The sequence below is a fragment of the Anopheles stephensi genome, chromosome 2 (genome assembly GCF_013141755.1).
Source record: "Anopheles stephensi strain Indian chromosome 2, UCI_ANSTEP_V1.0, whole genome shotgun sequence".
NCBI classification, from domain to species: domain Eukaryota; kingdom Metazoa; phylum Arthropoda; class Insecta; order Diptera; family Culicidae; genus Anopheles; species Anopheles stephensi.
The window spans coordinates 65,563,953-65,583,658 of record NC_050202.1 but is presented as its reverse complement, the minus strand read 5'-3'; the positions used below and the strand labels follow the sequence as shown (position 1 = coordinate 65,583,658).

At 41.8% G+C, this 19,706-nt stretch overlaps 1 protein-coding gene across 13 annotated transcripts in view; it reads left to right on the top strand.

Moving 5' to 3' along the window:
• LOC118505770 (fasciclin-2) overlaps positions 1–19,093 on the top strand; it is a 52,497-nt gene extending 33,404 nt beyond the window's left edge. For 7 of the 13 annotated variants that reach the window (XM_036042021.1, XM_036042014.1, XM_036042017.1 and 4 more), the window contains 8 exons: positions 792–958; positions 1,319–1,443; positions 1,552–1,847; positions 1,966–3,166; positions 3,284–3,467; positions 13,912–14,113; positions 14,858–14,974; positions 16,452–19,093. In XM_036042021.1, the coding sequence (XP_035897914.1) occupies positions 792–958; positions 1,319–1,443; positions 1,552–1,847; positions 1,966–3,166; positions 3,284–3,467; positions 13,912–14,113; positions 14,858–14,974; positions 16,452–16,587 (2,428 nt within the window). In that variant the 3' untranslated portion in view covers positions 16,588–19,093. Of the gene's footprint in view, positions 1–791; positions 959–1,318; positions 1,444–1,551; positions 1,848–1,965; positions 3,167–3,283; positions 6,231–8,382; positions 12,561–13,911; positions 14,114–14,857; positions 14,975–16,451 lie in introns of those variants that run through there. The other 6 variants (XM_036042022.1, XM_036042019.1, XM_036042024.1 and 3 more) reach the window with 4 other exon arrangements.
• The last annotated feature ends 613 nt before the right edge of the window (positions 19,094–19,706 follow it).

Genomic DNA, 19,706 nt, shown 5'->3' with positions numbered 1-19,706 from the left:
TATCGCAAGAAATGTGGATCAAGCAACATTGTGTTCCAGGAACCAAGTCTCGCGATACAATATTGTGCTAACCTTACCGTTTTATGATATATGTAAGTGATTGCCGAGTGGAACGGCTACAGGTGTAAGTAGCACCCCTTGGCACGCAGTAATTATTGATTTTCTGATATAGCATCTCCGCAATATTGCTCCAAACCATGGACATTTGCATAGTTTGAAGCGTTTGATTTGTTTGCCTTCTGTTGCTGATTGTGTACACTTGGCGTTTCGCTCCTTTGGCTGGGTAGCTGGCAGGCTGCCCGTGACTGTGTGCAAATGGCTAAGAGGATCGTTCATCTTACTTGCACCATTTACAGGCTGTGGCTGACCCTCATACTCCACTGGTCAGCTTATATTAGCTCATCAATTGATGATAGCGCAACCGCCAGTGTGTATCTATGTGTTTGTGTGTGTGTTTGTTTGTGTGAGTGGATGTTTGTTATATCCGTTGTGTCCGGCCGTTCCAGTCGCGAACAATCTAACACCAATCGATAGGAAGTGTAGAAGCTCCACGATGTAATACACCACGCCGAGCAAACGTCCGTAATCCTGTCACCGTTCTTCATTTTGCGACTCTCTCTCTCTCTCTGCACCAGCTACAACCCAACACACCCTACTCACACTTCATCTACGTCAGATCTCATACGTGCTAACCGATATGACCAAAGTTGACCGATGACCAACGAACCAGCTATCGGGAGTTGTGTGTTCTAATGAAGTGTCTGCCAAATTCAATTTCTCTGCCATTTCAGGGCGGGTCAGTCATCGCCGATGATCTACACGGAATCGATAGCGGGCGGTACGGCGTTAGCGCTAATCTTCAACTCGCTGCAGGAGAATATGGCCGGGACGTACTACTGTGCTGCTTCCTACTCCGTCACCGAAAAGTTGAACGCGGCCGTCGTGGTCGAAACCTACGGTAAGTGGTTTTAGGCGTGCTTGCTTGTCATCGTCGTGTCGTCAAACAGGGCGACCGCCGTAACAACCTTGCTTGGGCTTATTATTGAATCAATACGAAAGTTTCCTCAAATCCTTGTGCTGAGTTTCGTCAAGAATAGTTATTCGTTCGCGTGCTAGAAACTTTTGTACAAAGAAGCATAATTACTCTACCTCATTGAGGTATGACACGCTAGTGAGTAGTGCGCAAGAAGGCTACAGGGTCAATGTTATTAGGTCACTGTTCTTGACAACTTTGTCTTAATTTTTTATATTTATTCAAGCACCTTGTTGGTCAACTCAGTTACTTCATTTTTTTTCGTTTGTTTGTTCTGTTCTAAAGTTGCCATTACCTGGAAGGATGCTCCCACGGACCAACGCCCCCTGATGGGCACGGACTACATTGTACGCTGCGAAGTAACCGCCAATCCACCAGCAACTGTTGATTGGCTTCGAAACGGTGATCAGGTAAGTCGCGATGACCATACCTTCTCCTCCACCCTTCCTCTTCCAAAAATCATCCCCCCTTCTCGTTCTCTTACCCAATCGATGTTGTTTGTCCATCCCTCAATCCAGATTAAATCCAGCGGACGGTATGTGATCGAAAATCGGGGCTTGCTTATCAAAAACATAACCGAGGCGGATGATGGTGTGTATACGTGCCGCGCCGCCGTTATGTCGACGGGTGAACTAAAGAACCGTGAGATAAGGGTCGAGGTGCAGATCATGCCCGAAGTTCAGCGCCTGCCGCAGGTGATGGATGCCGTCGAGGGCCAATCGTTTTCGGTGATGTGCAATGCAACCGGCAAACCGGTACCCGAATTCCAGTGGATTAAGAAGGGAACGCAACAGAATGCAGCCGACTTGGATAGGTATGTTTCGTGTGATTTTTGGATACTGAACGAACTGATGGTGTTCGGTGTCGTGTACAGCTTATGTTTTCTAATCTAATCTAATTCGCCGTTCGATGCTCTTCTCGTGAAATGTCAGATTTTCCGTCAACGCCATCACTGGCCAGCTCGATATCAGCACCGTGGAGCAGCAGGACCACGACAACTATGCCTGTATTGCACGCAATCCTGCCGGTCATTCGGAATCGGTGATGAAACTGAACGTGTTGATTCGACCGAAAATCATCGAGTTCATCAACATTACCGTGTCCGAGAACGAGGAGGCAGTCTTTGTGTGCAAGGCATTCGGCCGACCTGCTCCAGAAATCACGTTCCGCCGCTACGGCACGGTGGAAGAATACACGATCGGTTTGCAGGTTAGTGACGATCGGATCATTTTGGAACAGTCAACAGACGACGAGAAGGGTGAAACGGTCGGTACGCTACGCATCTCGAAGCTTGCGACCACCGATGACGGCCTGTACGAATGTATTGCAAGAAATCGGGGTGACGTGGCATTCAAGGTGGGTCACATTACCGTCGAGTATCGGCCAATCTTTGACCACATGAAAGCACTTCCGCCGGTGTACACGTGGGAGGAGCGACCCGCCAACTTGAGCTGCTTCGCTCAAGCGATTCCAAATGCAACCATCGAATGGCGTTTCAATGATCGGCGTGTGCAGGATCTGTACGATCAGAACTTGCGCATCGAAAACGAAGGACTACGCAGTGATTTAATCGTTACTCCGCGCGATCGTCGCTACTACACTGCCTACAAGTGTGTCGCCAACAACAGGCTGGGTAGTGCAGAGCATGTGATGGAATTGCGTGAAGCTCGCATCCCAGAATCGGTCCCGCAAGCTAAACCGCGCATCGTCAGTGCTACCTCAATTACATTCGACATTATGGTACCGCCAGTCGAGCCCGGATTGCCGCTGACAGCGTTTTCCGTACAGTGGAAGGAACAGTTCCAGAGCGATTGGAACTTTGCCTTCAACCGTACATGGTCACCCGACAGCCCGTACATTGTGGAAGGTTTGCGACCTCAGACGGCCTATTCGTTCCGGTTCGCAGCGCGCAACGTTGTCGGACTCAGTCAGTGGGGTGCGTACGTCGATCAGTCGACACCGCGTCGTTCGGAACCGGAAACACCACGCATCCTTCACACGCCCATCCAGGACGAGGAGGAAGACAGTGATCCAATCGTTACCTCGCCGTACGCGGACCATTTCGATATGCGGTGGAGCATACCGGTGGACAACGGTGAGCCGATCGATATGTACCGCATCAAATACTGTCCGGTAAGTGAAAATTTTAAGGATGTTTTATAATTACCTATCTTATGTATTAAACCATTTCAATTCGAGTGAATAATGTTGGACACAATCGGTGCATTCCTTCCTCAATCCACACGACAGGGTACCAAGGTGAACGGATACTGGACCGAGATGGAGGAGCACTGCATCGAGCAGGACATTGCGCGCATGACCAACTTCGAAATGCGCAACCTGCAGGCGGACACTTACTACCGGATAGAGCTGATGGCGCACAACGCGATCGGCTTCTCGAAGCCTGCCCACGTACTCATGAAGACTGCACGAGGTGAGTCCGACCATTCCCTAGGCACAACCTATGACGTGTATCCGGCCGGTTTCGGTGGCTTTTCGACGGCCAGCAGAGGTCCATTCTCTGCCCGAGCTGGCTCGCCTCAGGACGTTACTTTGCTGTTGTTAACTGTTTATTTTGTGTGTAGATTTGTGTTCTTTTAATCGCTTCGATACTACTACTTTGGCTAGTTTTCGCATAAACTTATCTATACGCTGCTGTGGTTACGATTGCGTTTCCTTTTATCGCTGCCTAAAGACTCGGTTAACGACAAACGATCGTACGCTCGCAATCGTTTCCAAGTAATTGAAAACGGCAAATCGCAATTTGAATGTTGCTTAGGAATAATGTTTTTTTGAGAAGAGAACGGTGTTCTGAATGACATCCAAGTATAAGACTCTTTTTGTAGATTAAATCATTTGGATCGCAACAGTTTTCTCTAATTTTGTTTCATAATTGATGGTATTTTACAAATGGTTTTCTTGTATATTGCTAGCAACAATGGTTTTTTCCTTAATTATAATTTTAAACCCCCCCGCTCAAGAAGATGCAGTGCACGGTCGCACGCTACCAAGTAAAAGCGAACTAACTTGCCGTCATTACACATGCTATTGAAAGCCGTAGTATATTTAAGCGATTAGCAAACTGTTGGTATATTCTTATGTTACAAAATGTGTAATATACTTCGTACAACGACAACAACAACAAAGAGAAATCAAACCAGAAACAACACACATAAACCAATACACACGACTAAAGTTTGGCGTCTTCTCTTGCTATACTTCATTCTCATACTTTGGTAGATTTGGCTTTAGAACACTTAAGAACTTATGTGAATGCGTGAATCTCGCTTTTCCGTTTTGAATAATAATACGCTTATTTCAGTTTGCGCTGAACTCGATATAATATGTATGAACTTACGGGTTACATTGCATTCTCAGATTATTTTTGCGTTGCAAATGAACGTTTATTTGTGTGAAGTGCGATCCGACAACGAAAACCGAAACATAAGAGCAGCTAAAGTACACAACACCGTATGGCACATTTGGAAACCATTCTTGCTGTATAGATCTGTATTGAAACTGTACGAATTTAAATTGCTAGTTGTATTCACGAATACGACAAAAAAAACGAGAGCTTTTGCAATACAGGAATCAGTGGATCGTACATTAAAAAGGCAGAATCATTTTGCGTGTAAAAAAGGGTAAAGAATATGCTTTCGACTATGCCACGGCACAGAAAAGGACCAGGGCCGTTTAGAGAGAAAAAAACGAAATGAAACAAAGTTGGATCATTATCAACCGAATATTCACATTCACACTTTACATCTCATGTCTAGATTACATTGGAACGTACTTTGTAAACGGATAACTAAAGTAAAAGAAAATGATTCTGTTCTAGTTTTCAAATCTCTCAACTAGTATTTAGTGTTCGCAAAACAAAAACGATGTATCATGTAAGAATGTAAGAAATAATTCAAAATTCCAATTGGAAAACAAGCGTGGAATACAACGTTTAGACACGGAATTCGGATACCACAAACAAACAGTGTTGTGTAGAGCTTATGTTGTGTGGGGCGCATTCCTTCCAAGACACGACTGTTGTCAACACGCAAACTATGAGCGTTTTCTGATGGCCGGGCACTACTGACGATGATGATGATGATGATGACTATTGATGTTTATGCTGTTATCTTATAGCGATTTCTATTCTCATTTTCCCTACACTCTCTTTTCTTGACGCTATTCTTACTTTGATTTTTCAGAAATTTTCTACCCTTTCCGTCTACACTACTTTTGTAAAGATCTTCCACTTTCGTTTCATTTTATGAAACGCACAGATTTTACTGGCGCTTCAATTGTATGGCTGCTAAATTTTACCCGCTCCGTTTCTTTTCGCGCTCTGCTACTGCATTTGTGTTCTGAGCTTCGTTGCAATAAACTTTCTTTCCTTTCATTTTCCTTTCTCTTCCTTCTTTAAAAAAACGGCCATACACAGCAAGCGGCAGCTGCAAAACTTTTCTTATAACTGCAAGCTTTCAGTGGCGTGTTATTTTGATGTTTGATGCCGCTTTTGGATGCTACCATCGTGGCGCGCTTTCTATTCTGCTCCTTGTTGCTAAATGAAAAATTCCCATCTTTGAAGCTTCATTCCATGCTGGAAAAGCAAATCTAAAAACCCTGCCTTCCGGCCGTCCGGGCGTTTTGTTGCCCGAAAGGCGGCTAGCAATAATGCATTATATCGCCGCGTTACACATTACACATTGCTCGAGGAGAAGGAACCGCCCCTTCCACTTCTTGTCCACCGGTTCAGTTCCGAACGAAGCAGTGCTCCGTTCCTACCACCTAAGCAAACGCAGGATTGAAACGATGCGAGATCGAGGATACGAATATCCTTCGTGATAGTTTTTAATTAGATTCGTTTTATCCTCTTAGAAGTTTTGTATTTAATTTCATTTTAAAATTCCACATCAAGCTTCACTCCTACTGCTGTTGTTGCGCTCTGCCGGACTGTGGATGGAGAGGGTGTAGAAAGATCGCCGCCACCGTGCCGTGTGCAATCTACTAATTTTAGGATACCGAGAAAAGCATAAGAGCAATCTCCGAACCTATTTTCTCCCGTGTGCACTCTCGTGATCATTTGGCGTGTGATATCCTCCATCTTCCGTCTGTAGTGCAGCAAAAGCAGCAGTGAGCAGTGAATGCATTGCCTGGGAACGCAAAGGATGATAATAAATTTGGACGATATTTTGAAAACGAATTCCGTACTGTACTTCTTCTACCGTTGCTCTTATGTTCTCCGTAACCCACCAACTGATTGTCGAACGTTTGTCTCTCATAGCGCGTGAGAACCGGCCAACCGAACCGGAAACGCTAATCATTCATGTTTGCCGATGTCGTCAAACCAGAAGCGTTAGATTTACGCAAATTAAACAAAGTTTATGGCTAGCCATCCTAACTCTTTCGCTCTTCGCAGCGCAACGACAGCAACTAATTTGTTTTGCGTTTCCGGTCCGCTTCGCAATCCTTCGACGAAATAGTTTCTTTCTTCGCTTTCGATTTCCAAGCTCCACGTTTTGCTGTCCAGTGGCGGTATTTTAGAGGAATTTCAATTTACCCGAGTCAACGGATTATGCAAAAAAAGACTAGCCAAGACGGCACGAACGCGTTTTCCGTTATGCACACTACAACACTCCATTTTTGCATCCACTTTTCCATGTCACTTCGCACTTTATTCGCTTCTCATTTCAGACGGATGCTTTTTACTTTGTCGGGGGTTGTTTTATTTTTTTTGTTTGGTGCAGTTAACATTCCAAAACAACGACGTGTTCCAGAGTGCAGTTTTATTTGTGGCGGTCCCACTTTGGCCAAAATTAATTTCCGGCCACTAATATCCGTTCCGTTGGTTTGCCTGCCCGTTTCGCGGGCATATCATTTTAATGCTCATCAGGAAAAGACCCACCAGTGCGAGTAAATGATTCGCGCGCCTTTCTTAATCCACCGCTATATGCCTGAGAATGATGAAAATCGGTTCCCTCTGTTCTGTTCTGGACACACGGCCACACCGATCGTGTCCGGTCTGTTTCTAGGAATGGTCTTATCAAAACCGGCGTACTGGGTGGGTTTCAGTTTATTTGTGCAATATTGTTTATTTATTTTATCGCCCTCGGGAGCCGGGCTCGGATCGTCTGGCATTTGAATGGTCAGTTGCGAATGGCACGTTTCATGCCCCGCCGTGGACATAAACATAATTAACATAAAGTTACTGTGAAATACTTTGTCGCTCTTTTTAACAGTCAAACGGCTTTAGTCAATGTTGGTCTGTTAGGTACACTGTACGCAAGCCAGATGCCGTGTTGGAAAACATTAAAGCGTTATTATTAATTAGCTCACATTCGTTCAATCAACGTTCGTTTTTTTACCCACTTAAAAATATTGTCTAATAAGTCGCTAGAATTTTGTAGTATTGCTGTAGTTCTTTCTTAGTACGTGTGATGTTCGTAGCAGTAGAATAGTTGCTTACATGTTGTGCAGTAAATATAACTTTTCATTTTTTTTTTGTCGTCAAAGAAACTCAATTTCTTTGTCATATTTCAATTAAAACATAAGATTGGCAAGAATTTTCCCCTTTTATATTGGGTACCATCACTCCAAAATTACATACCTAAGAATGTTTCGAATACGATTGTAGCAGTGTTAACCTTTCCCCAATTAAATACAATGCTTTGGACGGGTACAAGTTATTGTAACGCAGATCTTCTCCTTCAAAAGATAAACGTTACCAAATTTAGGAAATCAAAATTTATCGGCGATTTGTTTCTCTTCTGGTGTAGCTAAAATTTGGAGAAAAGAAAAATAGCAAACGTTCAACACAAATTGAAGGAGAACTGAATTATGCATGTAAACTTTTGAGTAGTACGTTCTGTCCTTTCCAATCACCACCAGCTGTGCACCAAGTTTGGAGCCATCACAGTGAAAAGAAAAACCACACGCCAACCCCTTTCCATGTATTATATGATATAGTCCAACACGTAGCGAAGTAGAGGATTGGAACCAATAGGAGATGATCACTGATTCAAGGATAATCTATCCTTTTTTCTTTCTCTTATTGTTCCTCTTTCTCTCTCTCTGTTTCTTTTTCTCTCCCTAAAAACTGAACTGCCTGGCCGGCACTAATCTGCCGGGGACAATTTTCCACTAACTCATCAACCAATTCTCCCACATATGTACCACCGGCCCGCACTGTCCTCGACCATTCTTCCCCGTATCACGGCATTTCAACGTGTGTTTCTCTGTGTATGCCCGTGTGTGTGTGATCTTCCAAACATATATACCACCTCCTTCTATGTCAACGCATCAATTGTATTTCGCACCCAACGATACATAACCGGGGATTGGATATCCTTCCGTAGACAATTATTACACCGGTAGTGCGAGTGTTTGCAGGGCGGGTAGCGATCGTTGGTGGTGGTGGTGGTTATGTTGGTCCTTCATCCTTACAGCACTGCCCTCGGTAGCAGCGATCAGTGCCGGTGTGGTGGAGTGTGCATCGAATGATTGTGGTGGTAGTTGTAGTGGTAGCAGTAGTACCACCAGCAAACCGATTGACGACCAAGAAAAATGTTTGCGTAGTAGGAAGGCCATCGATTGCCAGTGGTCCGTACTCGAAAGCAGTGGATCGTAAGATTGTAGTGATGTAGCAAAATGGAGACTTGTAATGTTCAATGAACAACAGCAAAACCAGGGTGCTCAAATACAAACTACCAACCCAGTGTTCTCTTCTACAATGCGAATATGCCGAAAGTCGATCGTCAATAAAAAAGAAAAAATTGTCGGAACTGAAATAGTTAGGCAGAGTACTAATCGAATCATAATCATCCCCAAAAGCAAAGAGTAGCATGAACCAATAGATAAAAAGCATAAACAAATAGAGTCTGTTTTTGTAACAACTTTAAAGGGGGAAAAAGGGAATCAGGTTGCATTCACCACGTGGTAGTCTATTTGTTAGTTTTGTCGACTGCAGTTTTTTTTTTCAAGTCGTACAAAATATGGTAAAAAAGTGAATATACACAATGATTACAGTTAAACCAACAACCCACCTGACGGTATCAAACACTTTTTTATTTGATTTTTTTTCTTCGTTTGCAAAGATTTGGAATTCGAATTATATTTAAAACTAAAAAAGGCCCGAATATAAATTCTGACCATGATTTTACCATCTAACAAAAGGCATCACTTCCTGGAAGTTTTAGATATTTTTAATTAAAAAAAAACAAAAGAAAACTCTTCTAGTTACCCCGTCAAAAAGTCAATCAATTTATAAGTAAAACACACGTTGTTCGATTAGAAAAAAAGGTGCCATACGGATGACCGTAAGGTGAGTTAAAATTCCTTATAAAGTATTTTGCTTTGTAATTGGTGAAGGTTAGAAAAATCAAACAAACACTTAAAAGCAATTTTCTTCGTCTATTTGTTCTGTTCTGACTAACTTAAAGCAATTGTTTTAACATTAAACACTTTTCAATTTGAGTAAAACCTTGGTTATTATCAGTAGCTCAATTTATCGAACGAACGCATACAAATGTATTCTTTTCGTGTAAAGCTTTAATAACTAATAATGAATAACACAAAACTGTCTCTTACTGAGTTAAAAAGCAAATGTTTATGCCAGTGATAACACTATTACAGGAGCGAAGCAAAGCTGAGGATATTAGACGGCGGAAACAACTATTACTATTTCTTACAGTCTGTAATAATGATGAGCTTACATTACGATTTTACACTCTGTACTTTTGATGCATATATAAACTAAATTTCGATATCGGATGGCTTTCTAAGTGTATCAAACTAATTTTCAATGCCTTGATCTTATTGTGAAAACCTATGAATTTCGGCAACAGCCTTGCATTATTCTGTGTGATTAAATCGGTCGCGAGAAGAAAGGATTGGAAGGGGGGGGGGGGGGGGAGAGGTTCTACAGTAGTTTAGGCTAAAGTTCGTTAAGTTCTATTATGGACAAAAACTGTGTACAGAAAAGGTATTATGATTATTGCAAAATGCAAAACACTAAAAACACGTGTGGATGACTCTGTCATCCAGTGTAGCGCAAGAATGGCGTGTTAGAATGCCAAGTGTTACCAGAAACAGATATTATGTAAATGTTAATTTTCAACGAATGTTTAACACAGTTAAGTTCCCCCGTGTTGCAGTCCACTGCCACCGAACGCGCAATGCTTCCCAGATTTATTAGGAAGTTTATATCAAACTAAGCGAGTGTGTGTGTGTTTCTATGTTTGTGTGATGCAAATACATCGCTCTTACAGTCATCGTATCTACCAGAATTTACCTACATATATTTGTGATACAAAAACAAAACCGGATGGAACATGCAACATCTCATAGATTGCACCACTATAAGACGCAGCATGCGTTAGATGGGCGTTAAAACGACTGTGTGCACATTTGTGAACGTTTGCAGTGTATAACTACCAGGAAAAAAGGCTTCGTATTGCTTACAGCTCGTAGACATTCAAACAGTGCGTAGTGAAATTAGACTCATACTTTGTACATAACACAGTATCAAAGGAGAGAGAGCTGTACATAATCATCACTGCCAATAGTGTTTAAACTTGATGCCGAATGGTAATTTTTCAAATTCAATCTAAATTGCATTTTCCCCTTTCACCTTTTCTTTTTCCTTTTAAATCATGTGTAGTATTTTTTACTCTTCAATTAAGTCACCCAAACGGTTAACTAATACATACAAGGGTGAGTCCTTTCCATGGTGCAAAACGTTCGAAACGTTCTTCTTCATTTGCTTGGTTTATCATTTCCGGCGGCAATTGCTTATGCCTGCCCAGTTGACCGCATTTTAGGTGTGCCGTAGCAGCAGCAGTAGAACGTTTTTGTAGCAAGGCGTATCCTTACCGTTTTGGTGAACAGTTTTTGTTGGTGCAAAGCTCGTTTGGCGTGCGAAAACCCGGTAACTTGGCTGACATCTGACTTATGTCTACTGCAAACATTATTTATACGAAACAAGTGTAAAGAATCAAATCTTTTACAGCCCCACCGATCCCATGACCCCAAAGCATAGTTGTGTGAAACGATCCTTTTTTGTATTTTTTTTCCTGCTAGTAATTTTTAAAACATGTCACAGCATTTTAATTACATTTCCACCTATCAGTTACGTTAGCAAAAAAAAACACACACAAGATGCAGACTTTGTACATAAAATGCAAAATTGAAGCCGCACAGCTCAGCAAACGTGTATGTGCATCGTCAATGACAATAAATCACTGTTGTTTAGTTTTTTAACGAACCGCGGGTAAGGGGTAATAAAATGGTAGTACGTTTGGTGGCACGAAGGCTGCAGGAGCTCATAAGACACGATAAACGAGGATACGAGGATTGTGGTGAATTTTTGGTTCCTATTCTACATATGTGTAATCTTCCGAATGGTCAGTGAGAGAGAGAGAGTGTGTGCGAAAATGAGAATATTAGCGTGTATGAATTTCACAACAACGAAACATCATTCATGATGATCGCTAAGATTATCGCTCCACTCCTAGTCAAAGTTGTAAAAAAGAAACACGCAACATAGTATTGGACGGTTAGGATTGTTGTTGCACACTATACGACGTACGGTGCGTGAACAAGCTCATCAAGTTCAAGATCAAAGCACATTCAAATATTTAGAAAAAGATGTTAGAAAATGCAAACCATAACATACTAATTGTAAGATTCGGCTTGTGTAAGTGTATGTGTGTTTGCGTGTTTTGGGGCGAACTATTTGCGCGAACGAGTTAGCGAACGTTTAGATAAGATTAATTCACCGTAAACCGTTTGTCAAATCAAATAATTGCAACTAAAAACAAACAAACAAACAAATCCGTATTGCAACACAGTCAGGATAATGATTGTTGGAGTGTTGTGCTTGTACATAACCTGGCGCAGGTGCGGCAGTACTGTAGTGAAGTACTAATAGCATAATCGTAGCTGTGGAATGGGGAGCCATGAAATAAATCAAACTACATCATCAGTACCGTCTAACACACCTTAAAAACGAGAAGCTTTTCTTTGTGTTCTTATACTAAACCCCCAACTGGTGACAGAAAAAACATTTCAACATTATCGATGCGCCTGCACCTGTGTGTTCTGCAAACGCACCGAAACAGTTCGTTGTTTGCTCCTAAAGCTACATTCTAACCAACTCAGTGTTCCTTCCCCTACATCACGGTGTGCTCAAAAGCTTGACCCCTACTTTCCATCGCTTAGGTTCCGAAACTGAAGGTAATTATGCAACGAAGTTTATTTACCACATACCAAAGAAACAAAACAACAACAACAACAAAAAACTCGATCCAACCTTGTTAGCGTTCTTTTTGTAGCACCCAACCCAAGTTTCCATACTTTAGCTATCACCGAACTATATCTTACTCCCACTGTTCTAATAGTTTCAAAGCGTTAACTTACTCACCAAACAACACCAGTCACTGTTCTATCGTGTTTTTTTTTTCTTCCTCATCTTTCTCTGCATCTGTCTCTCTCTAGTGTCGTTTCTATAGTGACCAACAATAACCAAAAAAAAAAATAGCTCAATCGAAACAACAACAAAATTTACCAAACAACATTTGTCCTTTGCATCGCGCTGATGAATGATTGTGTAAATACGTTCTGTGTTTTACTTGTAGCGAATTTTTCGTTCGAATGAAACAATTTGGGAATATACTACTACCACTACCTGTTTGTTACACTGCAATTAAAACTAAAAACAAAACCAAAACACTAAATTAAACACATGCGACCACTACTCACTCAACATAATGCAAAGCATACAAAACATTAACACGTACTATTAACAAGCGATCGAGCGGAGCGATAGGTACATGAAAATTCACCAAAACTTACACCACTTTGCTAACCATAATCACAGGCAAATCGAAAACAAAATACACACCGCAGGAAAGACATTCATTCATTAATTCAAATTGATTTTCAATCAAAAGCAAAACCCAGAATAACAAATCTCACAATAAGAACCGTACAGTTTAAATGATGTGAACACGTTAAACGTTAATACGTTAATCAAAACACCACCGCAAACGCGAAAGCGATCAACTTAAATTAAAGCATGCCGTTGCGTTTGTTCATTGTTTTTGCATGACAATCGTTTGTAGCTCAAAAATATTTGGATGTTACTGTCTAGAATCTTATCATCATCACCATCAATGCATCGTTGCATAAATTCATTACCCATCCTACTTTATGCGACACTGGAACAACAACACTATGTTCTGATGGAAGTTTAAATTTACTATCGCACAAATGTTCACTCACACTCTGTTTGTTTTGTGATGCTGGTTAGGAATAGTTTTAGCGCACTCTTCTCGTCCACGGAACAGCTTTTCCGTGACACATTGCTTGGAGTTGTTAGAAAAGTTGTCCCTCTATCGTTTTCTATTTCGTTTCGTTATATAGAGCGCACGTGTTGTTTTAGCAGACTTCCGCCTAGAGTATGCCTGTTGCGGGAGAAAAGAATGATCGCGCGCAATTTAAAAATCATAGCTCTTCCTTCCAATGTTACTCCGTTTTATCTATTTGCCTGTGTCATTGAAACAATGCATACAGTTATGTGCTTTGCCTACCCGCTTCTATGTTATCCAAAACTCTCCATCCTTCACGTACATTCACGTGCCAATTTCTCTAGCGCTACATACGCTCTGTACAGCTGTTGTGTTACTTCAATAACACCCAACCCTATCGTGGGCCGTGTCTTTAGTGTATAGTGTAATACTACCGGGAGGGCTAACTACTAATCGCTGGCTGGTGTAGATATCACTTGCTCAAAAATCAAACTAATCTCTTCCTTTCTTAACCGTTTCTTTTCTCATCCGCTCATCGATTACGACCGGAAATGCATCATCACAACGATCATCTATCAGGTATCGACGTGGTGCTACGCGTTGACAGTCCAACGTTGTCCTCCACCGCCGTCGTCGGCATTGTGATCGGATCCGTAGTGTTGCTGCTGCTCATCGCCGATCTGCTGTGCTGTGCCTTCGGTAACCTGGGCATACTGGCCACCCTCTGTCGGAAAACGAAGCGATCTCCCTCGGATCTGGACGATGAAGCTAAACTGGGAAGGTAGGTAGCCTTTAGGGAACAAACGCCATCTTTCGGTGCTGGTCCTTCCTTGTTTTACTTCCTTGCCAAGGCATTTTTGGGGGCGATATGTTGTGTCGGCTAACATAAGCACCTTCCATCCACTGCTTCCCGGGGGTTAGCAGGAAATGATCACAGCACAATACGCTCCCGGAACCGAGGTGCTTGATCCTTGCTTCTAACCACCCCAATCCACAGTGAGATGGTTGTAAATTAACACCTACATTTGCAATAAGCAACTACCATTATTACAAACATCCCTTGTTGATCACATCATGCTATTGTGTTTCTTTTTTTCTTCACCCTTTTTCCCTTATGTCCGTGCTCCACATTTGTACATTCCCACCACGTGTGTCGCGTGCGTGCGTTATGTGTGTGTGTGTGCGTGTGTGTGTGTGTGAATGATAATTAACATGATCCACCTTCTGTGTCCCGTACGTACAATGCTGCATTGTGATCATCCCTTTCCATCGTTTTGACGCGCAACATGTCGCGATATCCCTCCATCCACCTGGTTATGGCTGCATTTGTTTTGTTGATAACACAACACTCACACTCGTACACAAAACAACCAATGCAATGCAAAACCAACCGTGAATGATGTCCTCTGTCTTGAATAAAATTGAAACAACGACCATAACACAACCATCCATCACCACCACAAACACCACCACCACACTCCGTCCGTCGTCCGCTTCGCTACAATACAAATAACCACAACCAAAGTCTCTACGGTTGGCGTTTTCCGCTACCCTATTGCAGTGGCAGTCTGATCAAGGAGCGTCCGCCATCGCCGTTGCCGCTGCCGCCACCAATCGTGAAGCTGGGCGCCACTACGCCATTGTAAGCCACGCCACGCTACTACCACTACCGCATGCCAAGGATTGTGCTCGCCTTGTGTTTTTTTTTGTTCGTTCGTTTTTCGTCGCAGAGCAGTGCATGTACCTTCGTCGTCGTCGCGGTCGTCGCCATTTTCCTTCCTTTCCGTAGAATCTGCTCCGTTTTAGAGCTTTGAGTTTTCTGCAGTTAGAATGTTCTTTTTTTTTTTGGTTTTTAATTGTCAGTCAGTTGCTTTCGTTTCCTTTTGCTACTTTTACCCTTCCTTTTTATGTGGAAATGATGAAATAGTTGCTTTTTATTAATTACTGTATAATATGATCACTTTTCTATGCGCGATTGCAGTGTGCTGGTTCTATGCTTACGTAAAGAAAAATATGTTATCCTACTTTCCGCATCAACATGAAGGACGTTTGGTTGTCGTCCTATGTTCAAAATGCACATTTTTATATGGTTTCGTATTTTTTATTCTACGAAATTTAATGCATACCAAATGCGTACGTTCCATTTCTGCAATGTGTAGAAATTCACACATGCATTTAACAGCATCGCAACGGAATGCGAGATCGCTCCCATCGTTCCTTTAATATTTTTTGTTTGTGCACTCTTTTCTTCGCGCTTTTATCTGTACCTTCCTTGTGAAATGTGAAAAAAAACTCATTTGCTTTTTAAATTTGCTCTCATTAAAACACTACTGCGGAAGTGGAATTTTTCAACATTAATTCTAACCTCCTTCAAACGAGCCAGCCAGCAGCTACCTTCCCACATACTTTGCGGCGTATGGGAGGGATAGCAGTGCGCCAAGCATTTCACCTCCACTGCTCCATGACATTCAACTTGAAAATGGATTCCATAGTACGCATACGCGCCTTCCGACGTACATATGTAGGTCGGTTTTCAGTGCAGCGCAAACATAATGAAAATGCAAATTATCGGGCGAATTTCGTTTTTCTACAAAAACAGCTCAAACGTTTTTAGTACAAAAATATATAACCCAAATATTGCTCCACCTTGATCATCTACTCTGGAACATTTTATTAATTAAATTAAATTGCTACTACCATGCAACACTTTTTTACTGCAAATACCATGCTGTTGAGCGTTTAAAATAATAACTTGGGTTAAGTAAATGAAAGCGACGCTAAAACACAGAAATCTTTTACCACGTACACGACCTTCCACAAACTCGATTCATTTCACAAAAACTGCACAGAGTAGGAAAAAAATCATTCTGTAGTACCCTCAAAACTCACCCAAGCTTAGAAATTAATGCGCCTTTAAAATCCCTTTCTTTAATTAATGCATGTTGCTCATCATTCCCCACCTGCTTTGTAGTGTACATAATTGTAGTGTAAGAAAATTCAAATCCATTTCGCTTCTCCTATTTCGTACCGTTCAATGCAGAGCTTTGGAACCCTTCCGTTTCTTGTTTTACTAATCACATTTCCTTCAATATTGTGTTGTTCCACCCCGGCAATCACAGGGAAGACGAAAAGCAACCTCTCAACACACAACCCGCCGCTGCCTCACCGCCGAAGGTAAACTCTTCCGTTGAGTTCGATGGTCGCGTAGTACACTCGCGGAGTGGTGAAATTATTGGCAAAAATTCGGCCGTGTAAAACGGTTTGCCTCTTTCGTTGGAGGACGACCTGATCGACAGCAGTTTTGCTTGCTGATGCTGCGGACAATGTAAGCAAACGCAAAAAAAAGGACGAGACGAGAAACAACAATTAGTACACCCGTGGTAAGATGGTTCCGGCTATTGCTCGATCATTTAAGACGGGGCAGGATATATAGATGGGGAAAAGCATAACAAATACAAACCATCCGTGCCACATGATTTAGGACAGTTTTGTGGAGAGCTAAGGAGAGAGAGAGAGGATGTAACATTATTACTCTGTAGAAGTAATGAGGAGTCGTACGAATGGGAAGTACTCAAACAAACAAAACGCATATTGAGTATAACCCCGGAATGATGATCATGTACGGGCAGGTGTGTCGATGTGTCCGCACCGGAAGCGGTTCCAAATTCGACATTCTTTTTCCACACTCGACTTGGCTAGGGCTTCCGCTTGCCCAACCGGTTTTTTTCGTTTCGTTCCTACAGGTATACCTTAACGTAGCAAGAGAGAATGTAAAACAAATCGAAGTCATTTAATTGTTGTAAGAGCAAAGTAACATGCAAACACACGAACCAACTAACGACGAGAACCGATAGCTAATGAGGGAAAACATAGTGGCAAAACAATTATTTGCTGCATGAGCAACAAATCACAACCGTAAAAATGCTCCTCTTCCGTACCGTGAAAGTATTGAATGCAGCAACAGACAACAGAGGACGAAATATTGTGTAAAGATTAAGGCATTGAAGCGTGTGCGAAATGAAAAGTAAAGCAACCATCCCACATTGCAGCTAGGTTTTAGGTGTTCCTTGTCCGTTTAACGCATTACGGACGAACTAATTAAAAAGCATCAAGTTGTAATGCGTAATGCGCGATTGGTTATTCATCGCAAACGTGTAACTGTATCACTCATATTGTGTGTAATAGCCGAGACGGAAGACGGAAAAATTATGTTTTTGCTGTAAAACTTTTCCGTTTATTTTTATTTTACAATTTTCCTATTCGGTTTACGGTTCTCGCTATACCCGTTCGTGATGTGATATGTATAGTGGTAAAGTGAGCAGCTGCGCAACAAGAGAAACGAGCCTTTAACTGATGTAGTAATACGACAAACAGAGCGAGAGAGAGAGAGAGTATGAGAAAAAAAGCATGCGAAATTATTCAACAACTATACAACGTATTCGATGTTGTTTGCGCGACCTTTTACCATTAGTTTGCCTATATTTCATTTCGCTCTGGGAATCTGCGCCCCAAACGGTTTATGATTATTAGTCTGATCAATGGTGCCTATCCGAATGCTGCTCCCATGAAAGCCCGTTTCAATCATCGTTTGGTTGCGGCATAGCTTTCCGCTAGTATGATGGTGCATTTTCTGTACGTTTGATCAATGTTTACGGTGCTTAATAGTCGGATCGCTGTCACCGATTGAAACCAAACCGCACTTAGCTACTAATTTCGTGTAATTAATACTAGAAAACGGCGGACTCTTAAACGCGTCCGTCGACTTATGTCACTCTAATGTACTGTGAACAAATCAAAGATAGTTTTAAGCTGGAAGGCGACCCCACTGGGAAGCAGCTCAGCAGCTGACATACACAGTGTCAAAATAGTGCTTTGAATTTAGTGGAGATTTTTGGTTTAGCATGCAAACAGTTTGCAACACAATCAGCCAGCTATTTTTAAGTTCCCACAAGCCCCTTGATCGATCCCATCACGATCTAGTGAAGTAAGACACCGGTAAATGGAAACCTACTCCCATCGCAGCTAGAGAGCAAACGACGCAACCTGAAACAATCCAAGTAAAAGTCGCCAAATATTAACGTACTCAGTATAGAGATTAAATGTGCCACTTTGGTTGAAGGCGGATAGCAATCCTGCAGGAGAAGATTATTTTAACCACCTTACTACCAACTACATGATATGTTTTCATTTTCACTACACACAGAGATTTCTACCACAAACAGCTTAACGTGTGGAACTATACACATAAATTAATTATATTGGTTTAATTTTTCGATCAATCTACTAAAGCATGCCAGGAACAGAAGGGATTATTTTTCCCAAGAATCACAAACAAAATCCTTTAAAAGCTGGGATATATTTCGCTATAGTTGCATCAAAATAAGACCCGTAAAAAAATACCTTTCCCGCGGAGCATTGTGTATGACCACTAGGATCTCGCTTTCCGTACTGTATAGTAATTATGCTTATAATAAGTCACTTAACCCACATGATGTGCTTTTCACTGTAAAAGAATCACAAACGGAATGTTTAAGGTAAACGGTCGCTCGCTCATTTCCTTTCCGAAAGCTCATAGTTTGAGCGTCTGCAGTAGAGAGATTAGCGATCATCTTCTGTTTTTTTTTCCTTTATGGATAGGTTTTTAGTGCGGTAATAAATTACGTTATATTTATATTGCAATCACTATTACGGTAAACTATTATTGGTAATGTATGGGTGGTACGAAGCAGCAAAAAATAAAACAAACTCTTTTTTTAATCAATTCGTTGTGTTGTGCGTTAAAGCCGTGAATAAGGTTAATTTACCTAACTTTTCAATGACCGGAAGCACCGGAACGAACGCTTGTTTCGTGTGCTTGTTATAATTTTACTTTGCAGCTATCGTGCCTCCACTTCACATAAAACTCCATTTTGTGGTTGAGGTTTGTTGAGCAGATTAAGCTTTTTATTTTAGTTGCGTGGTACGATTCGTGGCCCTTCATATCGTTACGAAAGTAATAAGTCATGCGAAAAAGCTTGAACTAGTAGGATAGAAGGGGTCATTTTTTTTTTGTTGACCTCCATTTTAGGCGATTAAAGTTCAAAATTCAAGTATCTCAGAGCAGACAGCGTGTTATACCGCACTCGAAAGGTGGCAAAGAAACTAATGGAAAGCAGAATGTATTTCACTTCAAGTAGCATATTCGACTGTTTGGGTTAAGCACGCTTCTCAACCAACTTCACCGATATCGACCAAACGAAGACCACGGACTGTACAGCGTTCAAGGGAGATAAAGTTAGGAAGGGAGTTCTGTGCACAGAACTCGCCACGTTCAGCAAGATTGGACTGTATCTCTCCCAGAAGCATACCCACCGGTGGATGCTTTAGAAACGCTG